General features: G+C 37.3%; 1 protein-coding gene and 1 non-coding gene across 6 annotated transcripts in view; one reads left to right on the top strand and one right to left on the bottom strand.

Annotated features, from left to right (window-relative positions):
* Positions 1-19,500, bottom strand: part of NBEAL1 (neurobeachin like 1) — a 212,748-nt gene that overhangs the window by 151,758 nt on the left and 41,490 nt on the right. For all 5 annotated transcript variants that reach the window (XM_038001729.2, XM_073019947.1, XM_073019948.1 and 2 more), the window contains 3 exons: positions 13,689-13,770; positions 12,746-12,873; positions 2,541-2,623 (listed from right to left, as the gene is read on the bottom strand). In XM_038001729.2, coding sequence (XP_037857657.2) covers positions 2,541-2,623; positions 12,746-12,873; positions 13,689-13,770 — 293 coding nt within the window. The remainder of the gene's footprint in view (positions 1-2,540; positions 2,624-12,745; positions 12,874-13,688; positions 13,771-19,500) is intronic.
* LOC119625513 (small nucleolar RNA SNORA1) lies at positions 17,758-17,891 on the top strand. The gene has a single exon (XR_005241705.1). It is a non-coding gene; the product is annotated as a small nucleolar RNA SNORA1 (small nucleolar RNA).

Raw genomic sequence — 19,500 nt, 5'->3', positions numbered from 1 at the left:
CAGAGGCCAGGAGTTCAAGACTAGTCTGGAGGCAACACAGCAAGGCCATATCTACAAAAATATCTACAAAAACATTTTGTTAAATTAGCCAGCTGATATGGTTTGGATCTATGCCCCTACCCAAACCTCATGTTCAACTGTAATCTCCAGTGTTGGAGGTGGGGCCTGGTGGGAAGTGACTGGATCATGGGGGCGGATCCTTCATGAATAGTTTAGCAGCATCCCTTTGGTGCTTTTCTCATGACAGAGTTTTCAAGAGATCTGGTCATTTAAAAGTGTTAGCACCTCCCGGCTTTCTCACTCTTGGTCCTGCTCCTGCTTCGCCTTCTGCCGTGAGTAAAAGCTCCTGAGGCCTCCCCAGAAGCAGAGGCTGTCATGCTTCCTGTATTACCTGCGGAACCATCAGCCAATTAAACCTCTTTCCTTTATAAATTACCCCAGTCTCAGGTATTACTTTATGGCAGTGTGGGAACAAACTAATACACTGCTTATCATGGTACAATCCTGAGGTCCTAGCTACTCAGGAGGCTGAGTCAAGAAAATCATTTGAACCCAGGGGTTTGAGGCTACAGTAAGCTATGATTATACCATAGCACTCCAGACTGGGCAACACAGCAACACCCTGTTTCTCCAAAAAAATACAGAGAGAGAGAGAGAGAGAGAGACAAATAAAAATTAATTATATAATCACAACCAAAGGTAGTTTAGGCCAGAAATATGATGTTAGTTTAATATTTGAAAATCAACCTATGTACTTTGCCAATTAACAAGCACCTCAAATAGATGTAGTAAAAGTATGTTTAAAAAAAAAAAAAAGTCAACGTCCATTCAGTAATAAAAACTATTAGCAAAGTAGAGTTAGAATAAGACTTCCTCTACTTAATAAAGGGCATCTATTTTTAAAAACATATAGCTAATATCATATTTAATGGTGAAAGACTGAATTTTTTCCCTTCTACATGTGGGAACAAGGATATAAAAGTCAATACACAAAAACAAATTATGTTTCTATATACTAGTTTTAAAAATGAAAAATACAATTTAAAATAAATCAGGCTGGGCATGGTGGCTCTCACCTGTAATCCCAATACTTTGAGAGGCTGAGGTGGGAGGATCACTTGAGGCCAGGAGTCTGAGAACAGCCTAGGCAACACAGTAAGACTTTGTCTCCATTAAAAAAATTGTTTATATTAGCCAGGCACAGTGGCACATGCCTATAGTCTTAGATATTTGGGAGGCTGACGTGAGAGGACCACCTGAGCTCACAAGTTGGAGGTTATATAACGAGCTATGATTGCACTACTGCACTTCAGCCTGAGCAACAGAATGAGACCGCATCTCTCTCCAAAAATGAATAAGATAAATCATTTACAAAGTGTACAAAATATACAATACTTTGGGATAAATTAACAAAATATGTGCACAACCTATATATACAAGAGACAAAGGCTTCTATGGGATACTTTACTTCTAAGCCAAGTGGCTCTCTGACACACCAATTTGATTTTATAACCTCATTTGGAGGATTTAAGAACAGCCCTTGGATGGCTGTGAGGACTCCTGATGAATAGAAACACCTTATACTGTTCTACTGGCATGCTGGGTTTCCTGTCCTCTTATCCTGTAAGTGAGGCCAGTTTCCAGAGATGGTTTACTGTGGAGCTTCATTACCCAGTTAGCTAGGTATCACTACTGGTGGTCAAGCAGAGTCAGTACTGCAGTCATCTTCAGCAAGCAATCAAAGGACTATTTCTGTCCTGTTTCATTTCACAGGGAAAAGAAAGAACTGAAGCAAATATGGCAAAATGTTAAGTGATAAATTTGAATGGGAAATACATACTCAAGGTACACACAGTGTTCCTTTTATAGTCTGCAAATTCTATATTTTTGAAAGATGGCATATATAAGTCACATATATAGGGGCTAACTCTCTCAAGTTTCCTATTTTCAGTAAAAATTCTTAAGTTCTAAAATATACCACCATTGGTCGGGCATGGTGGCTCATGCCTGTATTCCCAGCACTTTGGGAGGCTGAGGTGCGTGGATCACCTGAGGTCAGGAGTTCAAGACCAGCCTGGCCAACATGGTGAAACCCTGTCTCTACTAAAAATACAAAAATTAGCCGGGTGTGGTGGCCTATGCCTGTAATTCCAGCTTTTTGGGAGGCTGAAGTAGGACAACTGCTTGAATCCACGAGGTGGAGGCTGCGGTGAACCAAGATCACGCCACTGTACTCTAGCCTGGGGCAACAGCATGCAACTTCGTCTCAATAAAAAAGTAACTAAATAAAATAAAATATACCACCATTATTAAAATATTTTTATTCTAAAAAAAATTTTTTTGAGAACAGCACATTAAATAAAACCAAGTACAATAATTGCAGCCAAACACAAATCATGTACCTTACTCCAGTGACATGTTCTTACAACCTTTATTTTATAAATTAACAAAGCTGAATCAAGATCAGAATCAGAGTAAGAATAAAAAGTAATCAGAGTAAGATGATAATCATAGCAAGAGAAATTAGAGGTGTTACTTACGATAAAAGAAAGGGACGAATTCCACTGTGAGAGAAGCTGGTTTATATTTCTGTCTGCTCTTTTCCACAGTACTAAGGCTTCGTCTATCATTAAAAAGAGGTCAATAATAAATTACAACATGGGCAAGCAGACATGGCACAATTACAAAAACAATTATGAAACAAATTTAATATTTTACTTTTGATTTGTGTCTTGAACAATGTATCTCTAGGATTCGCATAATCTTGAAAAGAAGTCTAGCAAATAACTGAACTGTTCATCAATTAAAAGATTTATTTTTTTGAATTATGCAACATGGTAGCTAGGTTAAATCTCCAAATAACTGTAAAATGAACAAGAAGCCAGCCCTTAAAATTTCCAATCTGTACAAGAATTTGTTCAGCAGTAACACTAAACTGACAGCTCAGACTAGTAGCATATTTTTATCAGAAATCCAGGCTACTCTGCCACTTTCTGAAACTTTATAATAATGAATAATGAGGCCATATATTAGCTTCTTTCATCTTGAGGATACAGATCCAGGATGGGCTGGGATTATTTCTGTTTTTTAATGACAATTTCAGTAGTTTTGATGGATATTATGTTTTCTACAGGCTTTGGTAAAGCCAATACAAATTGCACGTGCTTTTAACAAGAACATTTCAATTCAATACAAAATGAATCTTTTAGATGGGCATAGTGGTGTGGAGATTGGAGAATAAAGTGTAGTATTATGATGATATTTCCAACTAGTAGATGGTATATTTTTTTAAATTACAGATATTTTTTCATTCCCTAAAAAAGCATTTAAAATTACTAAAGCCAACAAAAATAGAAAATATTTAAAGGACAGCCGCATAGAAATTCTGTACATCTAAATATGATCAACTGATAAAGCACTGGTCTAAGATGCTTTCTTCTTAATGACCATAATTGAGCTATTTAAATTACTTTCCTTATAATTATTTCAAACCTGAGAAGAAATTTCAATTCATCATAGAACAAACCACGTAGGATAAGCACAGCTGGACTCAGTGATAGCAAAATAAAGAGTTCAAAGATCCAGATCTACTACCCAAATTCATTAGAAATCATATTAGACCTCATTTGCTACTGCACTGCTTTCCAAATCTATGCCTATTTCCAGTGTGTGGAAGGCAGAACAATGATTATACCAGCTATATTTATTTTAATTTCAAACATAACATGTTAGAACATTAATAGATCTTCCTATTTAATTAAGACCATTATCAAAGATTTTCATGTTTTTGTAACAATACAAAATTCACTGGAGTTTCAAATAAAAAATTCAATCATGTGGTAAAAAAATTAATTTTAAAAGGATAAAATTTAATTCAGCTTTCAGTTAGGTTTTTCCATGGGATTATTATCATTTCGTGCATCCATTATAAATTATGGTATTAACTAATACCATAATTTAGTTAGATTGCTTATATCCTATCCAGACAACCTATGCTACAAACAATAAACATCCTCACCTGATTAACATAATACAAATGTACTTCTACAATTTGTGATCAATGACTCATTCTAAAGTTCCTGTATTAGATGTAACATATGCACATAATTTCCAATATATTTGTGGTAAAAATTTAATATGCTAACATAAACAAAAGGGGTGAGAACTATTACACACATTAGAACACAAAAATTAAAGCACAAGCAGTTTGTACTGCATGTTTTCAATAAGTTAGTAGAGCTAAAAATGAACTTTAGTCTTATACCATTTGTAGAATGTAGCAGTTAATTGCTCCATTATTATTTGATATTTGGGCCAAGCATCTAGCATTTAGCAGATGGTAATACCTATCAACTGGTTGTCTGAGAGGGCTGTAAAACATTTATTTGCATCTCAGTTTTCTAAGTTTATGTCCTTGGTTGATTTAATCATGCTGCTGCTGCTGTTTGTTTTTTTTTTGAGATGTAGTCTCGCTCTGTCACCCAGGCTGGAGTGCAATGGCGTAATCTCAGCTCACTGCAAGCTCCGCCTCCCAGGTTCACGCCATTCTCCTGCCTCAGCCTCCTGAGTAGCTGAGAGTACAGGCGCCTGCCACCAGACCTGGCTAATTTTTTTGTATTTTTAGTAGAGAGGGGGTTTCACTGTGTTAGCCAGGATGGTCTCGATATCCTGACCTCGTGATCCACCCGCCCTGGCCTCTCAAAGTGCTGGGATTACAGGCGTGAGCCACGGCGCCCAGCCACCATGCTTCTTTTTTGTACTCACATCATACCTAGGACATAATCATTATTCTTAATTTTATTTGGAAAAAATTCAAGTTTTGGCAAAAGTTGCAACAATAAGAATAGATCGAAGAACATCAAATAGAGTTTACCCAAGTTCACTGTTAACACTTTATCCCGAATTTTTTTTTTCTTTTAGAGACAGGGTCTTGCTCTATTGCCCAGACTGGAGTGAAGTGGTGCTATCCTAGTTCACTGTAACCTCTAACTCCTGGGCTCAAGCCATCTTCCCATCTCAGCCTCCTGCAAAGCTAGGACCACAGGTGCAAGCTACCATACCCAGTTAATTTTTTTTATTTTTTGTGAGGATGGGGTCCTGCTATGTTGCCCAGGTTGGTCTCTAACTCCTGGGTTTAAGTGATCCTCCTACCTCAGCCTCCCAAAGTGTCCCACAGGCATGAGCCACTGTGCCCGGCCTCATTATATATAGAAAATCACATATATCATGGTCCTTCATCTCTTAATATTTTAGTGAATATTTACTAAAAGGGATATAGTCTTATATAACACCATAGTATAGTTATAAACTTCAATAAATTTAACACTGATACAACACTTTTATGTAATCTACCAATCATATTCCAGTTTTGTCAATTCACCCACTAACATCCTTTGTAGCATTTCCCTCTTCCAATACAGCTTCCAGGCCAGGGTGAGGTATTGCATTTAGTGTCTCTTTAGCCTCTTTTAATCTAAAACATTTCCAGAATCCCTCTTTGTGATATTTTTAAAGAAAGTTGTCCTCCAGCCTTCCTTTTTTTAAAAATTAGAATGTTCTTCACTTGGGGTTTGCTTGTTTTCTCACAATTAGATTCAGACTATGCATGCTTGGCTGGAATAACACATAAGCAATGACGTGTCCTTCTCAGGGTTATCACATGTGGAGAACATGATACCCATCTACTTCTTACTGATAATCAGTTAATTTTGATCATCCAACCAACTGGATCATTTGGTCCAGTACTGTCCAAAATAATTACTAATTTTTCAATTACAAGTAATAAGTAATTGTGGGGAGACATTTTAAAACCACACACATGGCCACGCGCAGTGGCTCACACCTATAATCCTAGCACTTTGGGAGGCTGAGGCAGGTGGATCACCTGAGGTCAAGAGTTCAAGACCTTTCTGGCCAATATGGTGAAACCCTGTCTCGACTAAAAATAAAAAATTAGCCGGGCCTGGTGGTGCACGCCTATAATCCCAGCTGCTTGGGAGGCTGAGGCAGGAGAATTGTTTGAACCTGGGAGGCAGAGGTTGCAGTGAGCTGAGATCACGGTACTGCACTTCAGCCTGGGCGACAGAGCAAGACTCCATCTCAAAACAAACAAACAAACAAACAAAAACCATATATACATCATGCTCCCAACCAAAACTTCCCCCTAGGTTTAACATCCATGAATGATTCTTGCCTGATCCAATCTTACTATGATGTGTCCAAAATGTGTTTTTTTCCCCCAACTCCAGCATCCCCTCTGTATTTACTAATTGGCACTTGGAATTTTACTGTAAGCAACACCCTTCACTTCTCCCTTATCTATCACTGGTATGAACTCATAAATTTTCTTCCTGAATGGTTAAATAATTCATTACTGTAATTATTTTGTATATATATTGTCCCAGGTTTGACAAGTAGGAGGCACAGGGCATACCTTAACATAATTCTTTTTCTCTGTGGCAAGGCAAGGAATCCTACTAAACTTGCACTAGTCACAAAGTAGGAACTCAGTAAGTATATTTTTGAACAAATGTTTAAATGAATGAACAAGTCACATTGAAGGAAGATTTCTTTTTCTCTTTTCTCTTCTTCTTTCTTATTCTCCTCCTTCTTCTTCCTCTTTCTTCTTCTCTCTCACTCTCTTCTCCTTCCTTCCCTCCCTCCCTCTTTCCTTTCCTTCCTTTTTCCACTCCTTTCTCCTCTACTCTGCTTTCCTCCATCCCTCCTTTCCTTCCTCCCTCCCTCCCCTTTCTGTCTTTCAGGTTTTGCTGTCACCCAGGTTGGAATGCAATAGTATGATCATAGCTCACTGCAGGCTTCAACTCCTGGGCTCAGTGATCCTCTCACCTCAGCCTCCCAAGTACTTGGAACTACAGGCACATATCACCACACCCGGCTAATTTTTTTTTTCTTTTTTTTTCTAGATGGGGTCTTATACTCCTGGCCTCAACCAATCCTCCTGCCTTGGCCTCCTAAAGTGCTGAGCCACCATGCCTGGCTGATTTATTTCCCTATACTTATTTTAGTTCCACTTGAGGAAATCTTTCCAACTTTCTGAGATTCTGTAAGTAGAATCAAAATTGAGATAACAGATTAATCAAATCTACAAAAAGCATCTATTTGTTTTCATCAAATAAGAAAAGAAATAGTTTTAAATGGCTCTGTATTTGGAATTACGTTAATTTTAATTAAATCTATTCTAACCTGCTTTAGCTATTTTGGTAAGCAATAAACACAAACAATGAATAAGAAAATATATATCTTCTAAATTTCCACTTAATTTCAGAATCAGACTAATAAATAAGGTGTAAATTATTGCTGTAGATTCCTTTCTATAAGTCTTCCATGAGCAATGGAGTTCTCCTAATTCCATTTTTTAATCTCCCCATCAAAGTCAAAGAAACCCAAGTCTGAATTCCCTGCTTTACCATTTATCTTTGAAGCAGTTCTTACATTACTGGCAAGATTGCTGTGCATATTAGAGATAATACATACACAGCTTCTAATGTAATTCCTGGCAAATATATGCATGCATTCGTTAAATGCTGCTACTCATCCTCTACTTTGCCCCCCTTTCTGTTGCCATCTTACATAAGCAGAATTATCTTCCTATATTATACAGCATATAAAATTTTCTTCTTTTTGGGTCTCTGGGCTGTGCTCCTAGCTCGGGCTCCCTCTCCTCAGCTCTGAGAGGCCTTAGGTGGTTCTGTGGCAGCCTCTGTTGCCTGTGACCTGCAGGCCCTGCAAGATCCCCGGGCAAGATGCCGGAGCATGCTGGAAGCTGGAATGTGGACTCAGTGACTTTTGAGGATGTGGCTGTGACCTTCACCCAGCAGGAGTGGGCGTTGCTGGATTTTTCCCAGAAGAAACTCTTATAGAGATGTGACACAGGAAACCTTCAGGAATTTGGCTTCTACAGGAAACAAATGAGAAGACCAGAATGTTGACGATCGAGTCAGAAAATATGGGAGAAATGTAAGTCATATGGTAGAGAGACTGTGTGAAGGTAAACAAAATAGTCAATGTGGAGATACCTTCAGCCAGAATTCAAATCTTAATCTGAACAAGAAAGTTTCTACTGAAATAAAATCATGTGTATGCAGAATGTGTGGAAAACTCTTCATATGTCATATATCTCTACATAGGTATATTGTGTCTCACAGGTATATTGTATCTCACTCTGGACATAAACTATTTGAGTGTGAGGACTGTGAAATGAAGCCATATAAATGTAAACAATGTGGGAAAGCCTTTCTCTCACAGGTGTTTGAAGACACATGGTAATGCACAGTGATAATGGATTTTATAAATGTACAGTATGTGGGGAAAACTTTATTTTCCCCAGTTTATTTAAAATGCACCAGAAAACTCACACTGGAGAAAAAAAATCCTATAAATGTAAACATTGTGGTAAAGACTTCAATTATTCCAGAAACGTCACAAACATGAAAGAACTCATAGAGGAGAGAAACCCTATACAAGCAAGAAATGTGATAAATTATTAACTTCTTCCTATGTCCTTCAACAACATGAAATGATTAATACTGGAGAGAAACTCTATAGATGTAGAGAATGTGGTAAAGCCTTTACAACTTCCAGTTTCCTTCATAAGCATACAAAGGCTCACAGTGGAGAAAAGCCTTAGGAATGTCAAAAATGTGGTAAATCATTCACACTTTCCAGTTCCCTTTGATGACATGAAAGAACTCCAATGAAGAGAAACCCTTGGATATAAGTAAAGTGGTAAAGCCTTCACTTCTCCCAGATCCTTTCAACAGCATGAAAGAAGTCATATTGGAAAAAAACCATGTGAATGGAAGAAATGTGGTAAAGACTTCAGATGTTCTAGTTTTATTAGAACAAATGAAAAAACACAGAGTGGGATTGTGAGGAATACTGGAAAACATGCAATTTTCCCAGTTCCCTTTGAAAACTAAGAAAAACTCATACTGGGGGAAAAATGAATGTAAAAAAACTGGCAAAGTCCTCAGTTTTCCCAGTTTCTTTCAAGGACATAAAAGGGTTCCCAATAGAGCAAAACCCTATAATTCTTAGAAATGTGGCAAGCCTTCAGTTTTTCCATTTTTCTTTGAAATATGTAAGAAGTCAGTGGAGATAAGCCTTATAAATTTAAATGTGTGGTAATTTCTTTAGTTCATAAGTTTCATTTGATACTTGAACTCATTTTTTAAAAATTCCTATAAATGTACAGAGTATGAGAGTACCTTCATTTGTCTAATTGTATAACACATGTTCAAGATACATGGTAACAAACTGTAGATGGACCTTATAAATGTGAGAGCACTCTGGATTGGAAGCACAGTAGTGTAGAAAATACAGAAATGTTTTTAAATTTAACAATTACTTCAAAAGTTTTGTAAAACTCTCACTAGTAAGAAATTCTATAAAAGTTGGTAAACTGGAAAGCCTGATGTAAATTAATCCTCAGAAATGCACATAAGTGGAATGTTATTCTCATTGTAAATATTTTGCTTATCAGTGGTTCATTGCTAAAGAGGGTCTCTGTACTTTTGATTTCTACTTCCGCAAGAAAACCTCAATGTGAAAATTCTGTAGATACTCCTTCAGCAATGCTACATGAGTTTAATAGGTAGTGGATTTTTAAAAAATTAAATTAGTAAAATTCTTCTCTCTTAAGTGTGTTGGATCTCTGGGTAAATTAAAATGTATTCCTATATGAAGGTAATTTTAATTTTTATGTAATTTTTAAAGTTCTCTGATTAATGGGCCATTGAAAAATGTGGTTTTGTTAACATTTGGAATTTTCTCACTGGCCTCATCAGGCAAGTTTTGGTTATCTGTATATGTTTTCTACATTATATAGGAAAATTACTCTTTTCTGGTGTAATAATATTTGTGGTATTTTCCTTTTTAATAAAGAGTTGTTATCAAAAAATTTTTCTTCTTTTTGACTCTCAAAAACTGTTTTTAGCTACCAATTTTATCCAATTTGTTATCAAAACTACCTTTAATAAATCTTCTCTCCCCATCTTTAAATTCATTTTGCTATTATTAAAGATTCCTTTAAAAGCCTCTCTTCTGCCATTTTCAGACTGGTTTTATGTTCCTCTTTCTGTATCTGTCTTGCTGTCTATAAAGAAAAGTTATGCCATTGTTTCAAAACTTAAAATATGTTCTCTTAGATTTGCCATTACTGAAAAGTCTAAGGCGGAGGATGGAGAAGTAGCAAGTGTAGGAGGAAGAGGAGGAAGAGATACACTTTCCTTAGAGAAATCTCTGGCATACATGTCAAAATGGGGGAACACTGATTAGTTAGAACCAAAGTGCTAATGAGTATAAAGACTACAGATGAAGCACTGTTAAGTGTCTCTTTGTATCTTTTTTTAAAAAGACAGGTCTCTATAGCTAACTGAAGTCTTGAACTCTTAGGCTCAAGCAGTCCTCCCACCTCAGCATCCCCAGTAGCTGGGACAACAGGCATGAACCACCACATCCCGGCTCCCTTTTTGTACTTTTAAAGACTCATAAGCAGGGCATCAGCAGAGATAAAAAGTAGTCACGGCACTAATTGCCAACTATTTCTACCCCTTCTAGTCACATGGTAGATTTTAACTTGGCCCCACTGTAGTAGACGGGGACATGTAATCACAGTTCTGGCCAGTGAGTTCAGAATGAAAATGACATGTGTCATGTAGCATGACCAGACAAGACAAGAACATTAAATTGCCAGTTTGACACCTTTCAAAACTTTTTCTCTCACACTTGGTGACTACAAAGGCTAAAATGCTGGCTGCTCTGTTAGCCTGGGACCTTTAGTGACTATGATGAGTAGAGGCTCTCTGCTTACCCGCAATAGACAGACAACATGAAAAAGAAGTAAATCTTTTGTTATTCTAATTCCCTTGTTTGTTACTGATGCATAATTTATTCCTCCTGTCTAACTGAAATTTTGTATCTTTAACCAACATTTTCCCAATCTCCATCTCCCAGGATGTATTCTGATTTCAATAAAATATTATCTCACTATATAGAACATACAAAAAGTGCTACCACATAGTATATATAAATGTTCTCTTGGTTATCAATTCTTCACCATCATCTAATGGTATGGGGGCTATACTACCCTGGAAACCCTGAAAAATCTATAAAAATAACTTAGTAATGAAATTCCGCAATCAAGTTGCAGGAAGTAGAAATTATTTACAAATTGGTCAGGCTAAGTTGAAAATGAAAATGGAAATCTTGAGGAGATTTGGGAGATTTAAAAAAGAGGTCTGATTGAGAGTGATGATACAATTCTTTGTAATCTGTGCCCACAGGTAAGAACAGTATGTGACTTTAAAATTCTTCTCTTTGAGCTCCGTACTGGTAATTAAGCTATTGTCACCAAGCTACCAACCCACTCTTCTATATTCTCTCTGCTTTGTGATGCTGGGACAGGCATCATGCAAACTTTCTTTTTCCAGCTGCCTCCCTTTTGGGCTCCCTAATAGAGGGTACCAGATGAAGCATGGAAGAAAGAGAGCAAGGATTGGTTCACAATGCTCTTTTACTGTATACTCATCAGCATCACACCAGCAAGAATTCTTAATTGTAGCAATGGCAGTTGGTTCCTGTCTTCAGCTTATTTTTGGCAATCCCAGAAGGAGCCTCTTGACCGCTCAAGAGATATCAGCACCAGCTATGCAAAGCTCCTTCCTCAGAGGTCTGAACCCCAGTGCTGTAGGGCATCTTCTCCAAAGTCTAGATTCTGATAACTTCATTATCTTCCCTTTGTTCCCATGACTGCAGGGAAAGCAGCTGTTTCCTAAAGTTAATGTCCTACCTTTGCTTTGTCAATTCTCGAATATTTGTTTATCAATTTCCTTGTATTAGATCCTCTCTTTTAAAATATCTAGTTTGAGGAGGCTGGGTGCAGTGGTTCATGCGCATAATCCCAGTATTTTGGGAGGCTAAGGTGGGAGGACTACTTGAGCCTAGGAATTCAAGACTAGTCTGGGCAACATAGTGAGATCTCATGTCTAAAAATAAAAATAAAAATATTTAGTGTGGTTTCTGTTTTCCTTATGGGATCCTGATGACATAAATTCTACAATTAAAAATAAATGGACAAAGGCCGGGCACGGTGGCTCCCAGCACTTTGGGAGGCCAAGGCAGGCAGACCACGAAATCAGGAGATCGACACCATCCTGGTCAACATGGTGAAATTCCATCTCTACTAAAAATACAAAAATTAGCCGGGTGCAGTGGGGCACCCTTGTAATCCCAGCTACGCAGGAGGCTGAAGCAGGAAAACTGCTTGAACCTGGGAGGCGGAGGTTGCAGTGAACTGAGATCATGCCACTGTACTCCAGCCTGGTGACAGCAAAACTCCATCTCAAAAAAAAAAAAAAAAAGAAAAAGAAATGGACAAAATACTGCTAAAAAGCATTTTATAATTATAAAGTACGTTTTTAAAAACAGAACTTTTCCTGAAAAACATTTATACTGTATTTGATGTTACTACGCCTTTAACATTTCTTATCAGATTATTAGTACTCAAAATTGTATTGCAAAATACAAGTTCAGGGTATATGTAATTATTCAGAAGTAGAATTTATCACTAATTCATTCCCTCCAACATATTTCTCTAGCTCAGAGTTAAACCTGTGGGTCTTATATACTTCTTTCCAATTGCTTTCATAGAGGAGACCTGCTTTGAAGAATCAGATATATTATGACATTCAGGTTTTAAATGAACATTATTATTTATAAGACATACCCTGAAATTCTATGTCTCCAATTCCGATATGGATCATATAAGCTTTCACAAAATGCCAATGCATGGATCACAAATTCTTCAACAGATGTCTGATCGGCCATTTCCTTCTCTTTTTTTTTGCTTTTTAACTGAGAACAAAGTTAAACATAAAATTAAAGACATGTCTTACTTATCATCTAACAATAAGTCATTTGTATTCAAATAAGCCAAACTCTCCCTTTGAGACTAAAAGAGTCATTTAATCATATGGACTGGATACAGCCTCTATGATTTTAAGCATGTCCTATGATAGGTTTAAAATAAATAGCCAAACATCTTTTGAAAAAGTAATGTTTTCAGTAAGAAGGATATGTGATAAATAATATATAAAAATCACAAATTGTACCATTTTAAAAGCCATTAATAAAACACTTGAATTTTTAAATTAAATAACAGTATATATAATAACTACTTGTCTACATTTAGGTAATATGTACAAGATTTCTGAAATATATATTACCCAACAATAAGTTTAAGTCTCTTCTCAATTATTACCTCTTCTGAAAATATTTAACTATACTGACTATAATATAAAAAAAAAGTAGGCCGGGCTCGTTGGCTCACGCCTGTAATCCCAGCACTGTGGGAGGCCGAGGCAGGCGGATCACCTGAGGTCAGGAGTTTGAGACCAGCCTAACCAACATGGAGAAACCCCGTCTCTACTAAAAATACAAAAGTTGGCCGGGTGCGGTGGTGCATGCCTGTAATCCCAGCTACTTGGGAGGCTGAGGCAGGAGACTCGTTTGAACCTGGGAGGTGGAGGCTGTGGTGAGCCGAGATCAGGCCATTGTACTCCAGCCTGGGCAACAAGACGAAACTTCATCTCAAACAAACAAACAAACAAACAAAAAGTACAACCTAGTTGCTCTCAGTAAAGTGACAAAAATGTTTAGTTCACACCTACTTGCTGAATATAGAGCGTTGTCATGGTGATGACATAATTAATGTACGAGCAAGTCCCAATTTCTTCCACATTTGATAGATTTCTGTGAGAAAAAGAGACTTTAATTTTTTACACATGAATGTTGAACAAAACATATGTTCGTGAATTCAGCTTGAATTATGAGAACACAAGTTGGCAAACAAAATGCAAATGACATTTATTAAAACATAAAATCAATATGGTTATATAACTGCTCTCCCACCAAGACTGTGAAATATACCTCAAGCACCATTTAACTACTATAGACAGAGAATGTTTAAAAAGTATATGCTGATTAGCCTCTATTTATTACTGAAAATTGGAAAATATCACAAAGTAGAAACAGAAAAGAAGAAATAAACACCAACATCTTGCAATCTCAAAATAAGAAACTATGTACATCTACATTATTTCCTTACAGATTTTTTGTCCCTATGCAGATTCTTAGTTTTCTTTTCCGTATATACTGTTGGCATTATAACACATGTGCAGTATAATCATCTTCACTTTGCTTTTTGAAATACAGTTCCCTTTTAAGGCTGTCATATTTCCTCAACTACATTAAAAGTCCTTGAAAAAGGGCTAACAGCATCTTTACTCACTCTAAGAGGGCACAGCATCATATTTTGTTTAAAGCAGTGGGTTTGTAAGTGCTTGGTGTTTAACTAAAATGTGGTCCCTCATTTTTATTCCATTTTTATAAGACTGAGGTAAAACATGATAATATTCATTATATCTAAAATCTTTTCCTTGGCATAATAAAAAAGCAACATTCATTAATTTTGTTATGAGATATTGTGATCTTGTAAAACATTTTATGTCTTAAAATCCAGTAAATGCTAATTTTAGAAAAATTAACAGAATGAATAGACTTCTTCTTCTTCTTTTTTAAGAGATGGGGTCTTGCTCAGCTGCCCAGGCTAGAGCAAAGTGGTACAATCATAGTGTACTGCAGCATCAAACTCTTGGGCTTATGTAATCCTCCCACCCCAACTTCCTGAGAAGCTGGGACTACAGGTATGTGCCGCTAGGCCTGGCTAACTTTTTAAATTTTTTGTTGAGATGAGGGTCTCACTTTGTTGCCCAGGCTGGTCTTGAACTCCCGGGCTCAAGCAATCCTCCTGCCTCAGCCTCCCAAAGGGCTGGGATTACAGGTGTCAGCCACCACACCCACCCAACCAACAGACTTCTTAATGTAAGAAGTCAGACTGGCATGACAACTTGGAGAAAACAGGGTAAGGCAGAAGCAAAATTGGAAGCTTCTGCAAGAATTCTGCTTCCAATAATAGTGGACTAAGATCAGTCCTCTCCCTGACAACAACTAGAAAACATGGACAAAACATTTTTTTAAAAATCTGTTTAAAGGCAGGGGAAAATTAATAAGGAAGTGAAAAACCACAGATCCAAGATACAGAACAAAGAAACACAGAAAGAGATGAGAGCTGCATTTAGATCCATTTTTGCACTAATGACTTCTACCAGTCCTGACAGGGGTAGATGAAACAATAAGAAGCTGCTGATTGCATCTGACAGTCTCACAGTGCTCAAATGGGACAAAAATTAGAATTCAGAGCCCGAAAATGACTGTCTCTAAGGCTGTGGCTTAAGATCCCAAAAGGCAACACTCAAGAAGTAAAGGTGAAATGAAAATAGATTAGTAGTCACAGAGACTAAGTCCAAGTCAGCTTAATCATTCACTGTATTAGAGGGATACTTTTCCAAAAACTAATGTACATTAACTGAGAATAAAGACAGTAGTATCCCCAGCCTAAAAGTATCTCTACGATTTTTCAAAAATAATAACCAACACTTACTTAAAAATAACAACTCACATGAGAAGGCAACACAAGTTTGAAAATCAAAAGAAACAATACACAAAAGAAACAGACCTACAATATGAGCAAAAGTAAAACAAAAAGAGGTTGGGTGTAGTGGTTCATGCCTGTCTGTAATCCCAACACTTTGAGAAGCTGAGGCAGGAGGATTGCATGAGCCCAGGAATTCGAGACTAGCCTGGGTAACATAGCAAGACAGTAATTAAAAAAAAATTTTTTTTTTTTTTTTGAGACGGAGTCTCGCTCTGTCACCCAGGCTGGAGTGCCGTGGCGTGATCTCGGCTCACTGCAACCTCTGCCTTCTGGGTTAAAGCAATTCTCCCGCCTCAGCCTCCCAAGTAGCTGGGATTACAAGTGTGTGGCGCCATTCCTAGCTAATTTTTGTATTTTTAGTAGAGACGGGGTTTCACTATGTTGGCCAGGCTGGTCTGGAACTCCTGAACTCAAATGATCGGCTTGCCTCGGCCTCTCAAAGTGCTGGGATTACAGGCCTGAGCCACTGCACCCAGCCAGCAGGACAATAATTTTTTTTTAAACAATTGGCCAGACATGGTGGTGTGCCTCCCAGCTACTCAGAAGGTTGAGGTGGGAGGATCACTTGAGCCAGGGAGATTGAGGCTGTAGTGAGCCATGATCATGTCAGTACACTCCAGCCTGGGTGATGGAGCAAGACTCTGTCTCAATTTTTTTAAAAAAGCATAATCCATGAAAGAAAAAAGTTAAGTCAAACTTCATTAAAATTAAAAGCTTCTGCTTTGCAAAACACTATTAAAAGAATAAAAAGACAAGTCACAGACTATCAAAAAATATTTACAAACCAGATACCTGCCAGACACAGTGGCTCATGCCTGTAATCCCAATATTTTGGGAGGGTGAGGTGGGAGGATCGCTTGAGCCCAGGAGTTACAGACCAGCCTGGGCAATATAGCGAGACCTCATCTCTACAAAAAATAAAAAATAAAAAAACAGCAGCCAAATATGGTGGCATGTACCTGTGGTCCCAATTACTTGGGGTGTGGGGTACTGAAGTAGGGTAACTTGAGGATGCAGTGAGCTATGATCACGCCACTGCACCTCAGGCAACAGAACTCATTGCACCCGGGCAACAGAGTAAAAACCTGTTTCAAAACCACAACGACAACTACAAAAAAAAAAAAACAAAAAAAAAAAACCCAGATAACTGATAAAGGAATTACATCTCAAAACAGTCAAAGATGTCTTAAAACTTAATAAGAAAACAACCCAATTTTTAAAAATGAGCAAAAGATCTAAATAGACACTTTACCAAAGAAGATACAAATGGTATATAGCCATATGAAAAGATGGTGAACATCTTTTGTCATTAGGAAATTGCAAATTAAAACAATGAGATACTAAAAACACCTATTAAAACGACTAAAATCTAAAAGAACAGTATAATCCAATATTGGAAACCATGGAGAGCAACAGGAACTCTCATTGTTGGTGGGAATGCAAAATGGTACAGCCATTTTGGAAGACAATTTTGCACTGACAAAGCTAAACATAAGCTTACCATATGACACAGCAATTATATTCTTCAGTATTTACCTAAATGAGTTCAAAACTTCTGTGTATGCAAAATCTGCACACAGATGTTTGTAGCAGCTTTATTCATGACTGCCAAAAACTAGAAGTAACCAAGATGTCCTGCAACAGGGGAATGAATAAACAAACTGTGGTATGTCCATAAGTAGAGTATTATTCTGTGACAAAAAGAAATGGGCTATCAAGCTACAAAAAGACATGGAGGAGGGTCAGGTGCAGTGGCTTATGCCTATAGTCCCCGTTTGATCAAGGCAGAAGGATCGCTTGAGCCCTGGAGTTTGAGACCAGCTTGGGCAACATGGCAAAACTCCTTCTCTACAAAAAATACAAAATAATAATAATAATAACTGGGCATGGTAGCATGTACCTGTAGTCTCAGCTACTCAGAGGCTGAGGTGGAAAGATAATGAGACCGGGAAGTCAAGGATGCAAAGAGCCCTTACCAAGCCACTGCACTCCAGTGTAGTTGACAGAGTAAGACCTTGTCTAACAAACAAACAAACAAACAAACAAGAAAAGTCATGTAGGACCCTTAAATGCATATTGCTAAGTGAAGGAAGCCAGTCTGAAAAGGCTACATTCTGTATGATTCTAATTATGACACTCTGGTGAAAGCAAAACTAAAGACACCATTAAAATATCAGTGGTTAAGCCTCATTCTAGATGAGAATGGGTACTGTTGATCATGGTGTCCAAAAAAGTTAATGTGGCTAAATTGAGACAGAGACTATGCTTCCATCACAGTACACGCATTGCAGTGGTGACAATGAGACCTGTAACATTTGGTATACTTATGAGGAAAAAAAAAAAAAAATCAGTGGTTGCCAGAGGTTGGGGCGGGAAGGGGGGTGGGGTGTGTGTGTATATGTGTGTGGGTGTGTAAGGAATGAATATGTGGAGCACAGGCCATTTTTAGTGTAGGGAAACTATTCTATATGATCCTATAATGATGGATTATGTCAAATTTATATATGACAATATCAATTAGTCAAAACCCATGAAACTATACAACACAAATAGTGAACCCTAATGTGCATATGGACCTTAGTTAATAATATATAAATACTGGTTCATCAGCTGTAATAAATGTATCATACTAATGTAAGACATTAATAATAGAGGAAACTGAGGGGTATGGGAAAGGAGTATGTGGAAATTCTAGATTTATATAAAAACAGCTCTAAAACATAAAGTGTATTAAAGTTTTTAAAAGGAGCTTTAAAAAAGTAAAGTGAGGTCTCTGGAAATAGAAACATGTTCTGTGACTGGTAGCTATTAAACATTAAATTTATAATTAGAAACTATCTCCTACCCAAAACATTTTTTTCAACCAAAAAAATGTGTTGAGCATTCCAGTGCTTCCCTCTATTACCAAAATCTAAATATAATGAATTTACAACAAATATCTGTAGGATTTTTGATTTCAGCAAAATTGTAGTAGGTAGCTAGCAGAAAAATATAGCAAATTATCAGAGATCAACTTATGTCTTACTACCTGAATAAACCCTTTTCCTTTAACTTTTTTTTTTTTTTTGAGAAGAGTCATGCTCTGTCACCCAGGCTGAAGTGCAATGGCACGATCTCGGCTCACTGAAACCTCCGCCTCCCAGGTTCAAGCAATTCTCCTGCCTCTCAGCCTCCTGAGTAGCTGGGATTTCAGGCACCTGCCACCATGCCTGGCTAATTTTTGTATTTTTTTGGAGAGACAGGGTTTCACCATGTTGGCTAAGCTGGTCTCAAACTCCTGACCTCAAGTGATGCACCTCCTCGGCCTCCCAAAGTGCTGGGATTACAGGTGTGAGCCACCGTACCCAGCTGCATCCTTCAACCCTTATAATTCTTGTATTATGTTTCCAAATTTTAAGGATGAGGAAAAACACAAAAATAAAAACATGTCTAAGGCTCTGGGAGAGCCTAAATTAGGGGTGAAATGTTTTAGAAATTATTGCTCAGTCATTCCATAATTCCTGCAAAGGCAATGAGAAATTAAGCCAAAGGTGACTAAGAGGAAAATTCAGTCCCTATTCATCTACTAATTAATTATAAAATATTTATAAAACAAATAATGTATGTTACAGAAAGTGGCGTCCAAAAAGAAAATAGATTTAAAGATATAGAATGTGGCTTCCGAAATGAAGATAGGTTTCAAGAGGAATATGAACCAATAAACCAATGGTTCTTGAATTCTTATATGCAGATGAATGTGGAATGCTTGAAAAATCCAGATTTTGAGCCCTTTTGAAACAGAATTTCCATAAGCAAGGCTCAAGCTCTATATTCTACTAAGCTTCCTTGTTGTTATTTATGCATACCAAAATGTAAGCACCACAGACCTAATTTATAAATGTGGGAAATAGGATAACTCATAGGATAATTACACTTTATTTGGTAAA

Source organism: Chlorocebus sabaeus, chromosome 10 (genome assembly GCF_047675955.1).
Source record: "Chlorocebus sabaeus isolate Y175 chromosome 10, mChlSab1.0.hap1, whole genome shotgun sequence".
Lineage (NCBI taxonomy): Eukaryota > Metazoa > Chordata > Mammalia > Primates > Cercopithecidae > Chlorocebus > Chlorocebus sabaeus.
The sequence above is the reverse complement of the archived record's forward strand: the minus strand, read 5'-3'. Positions and strand labels throughout refer to the sequence as shown.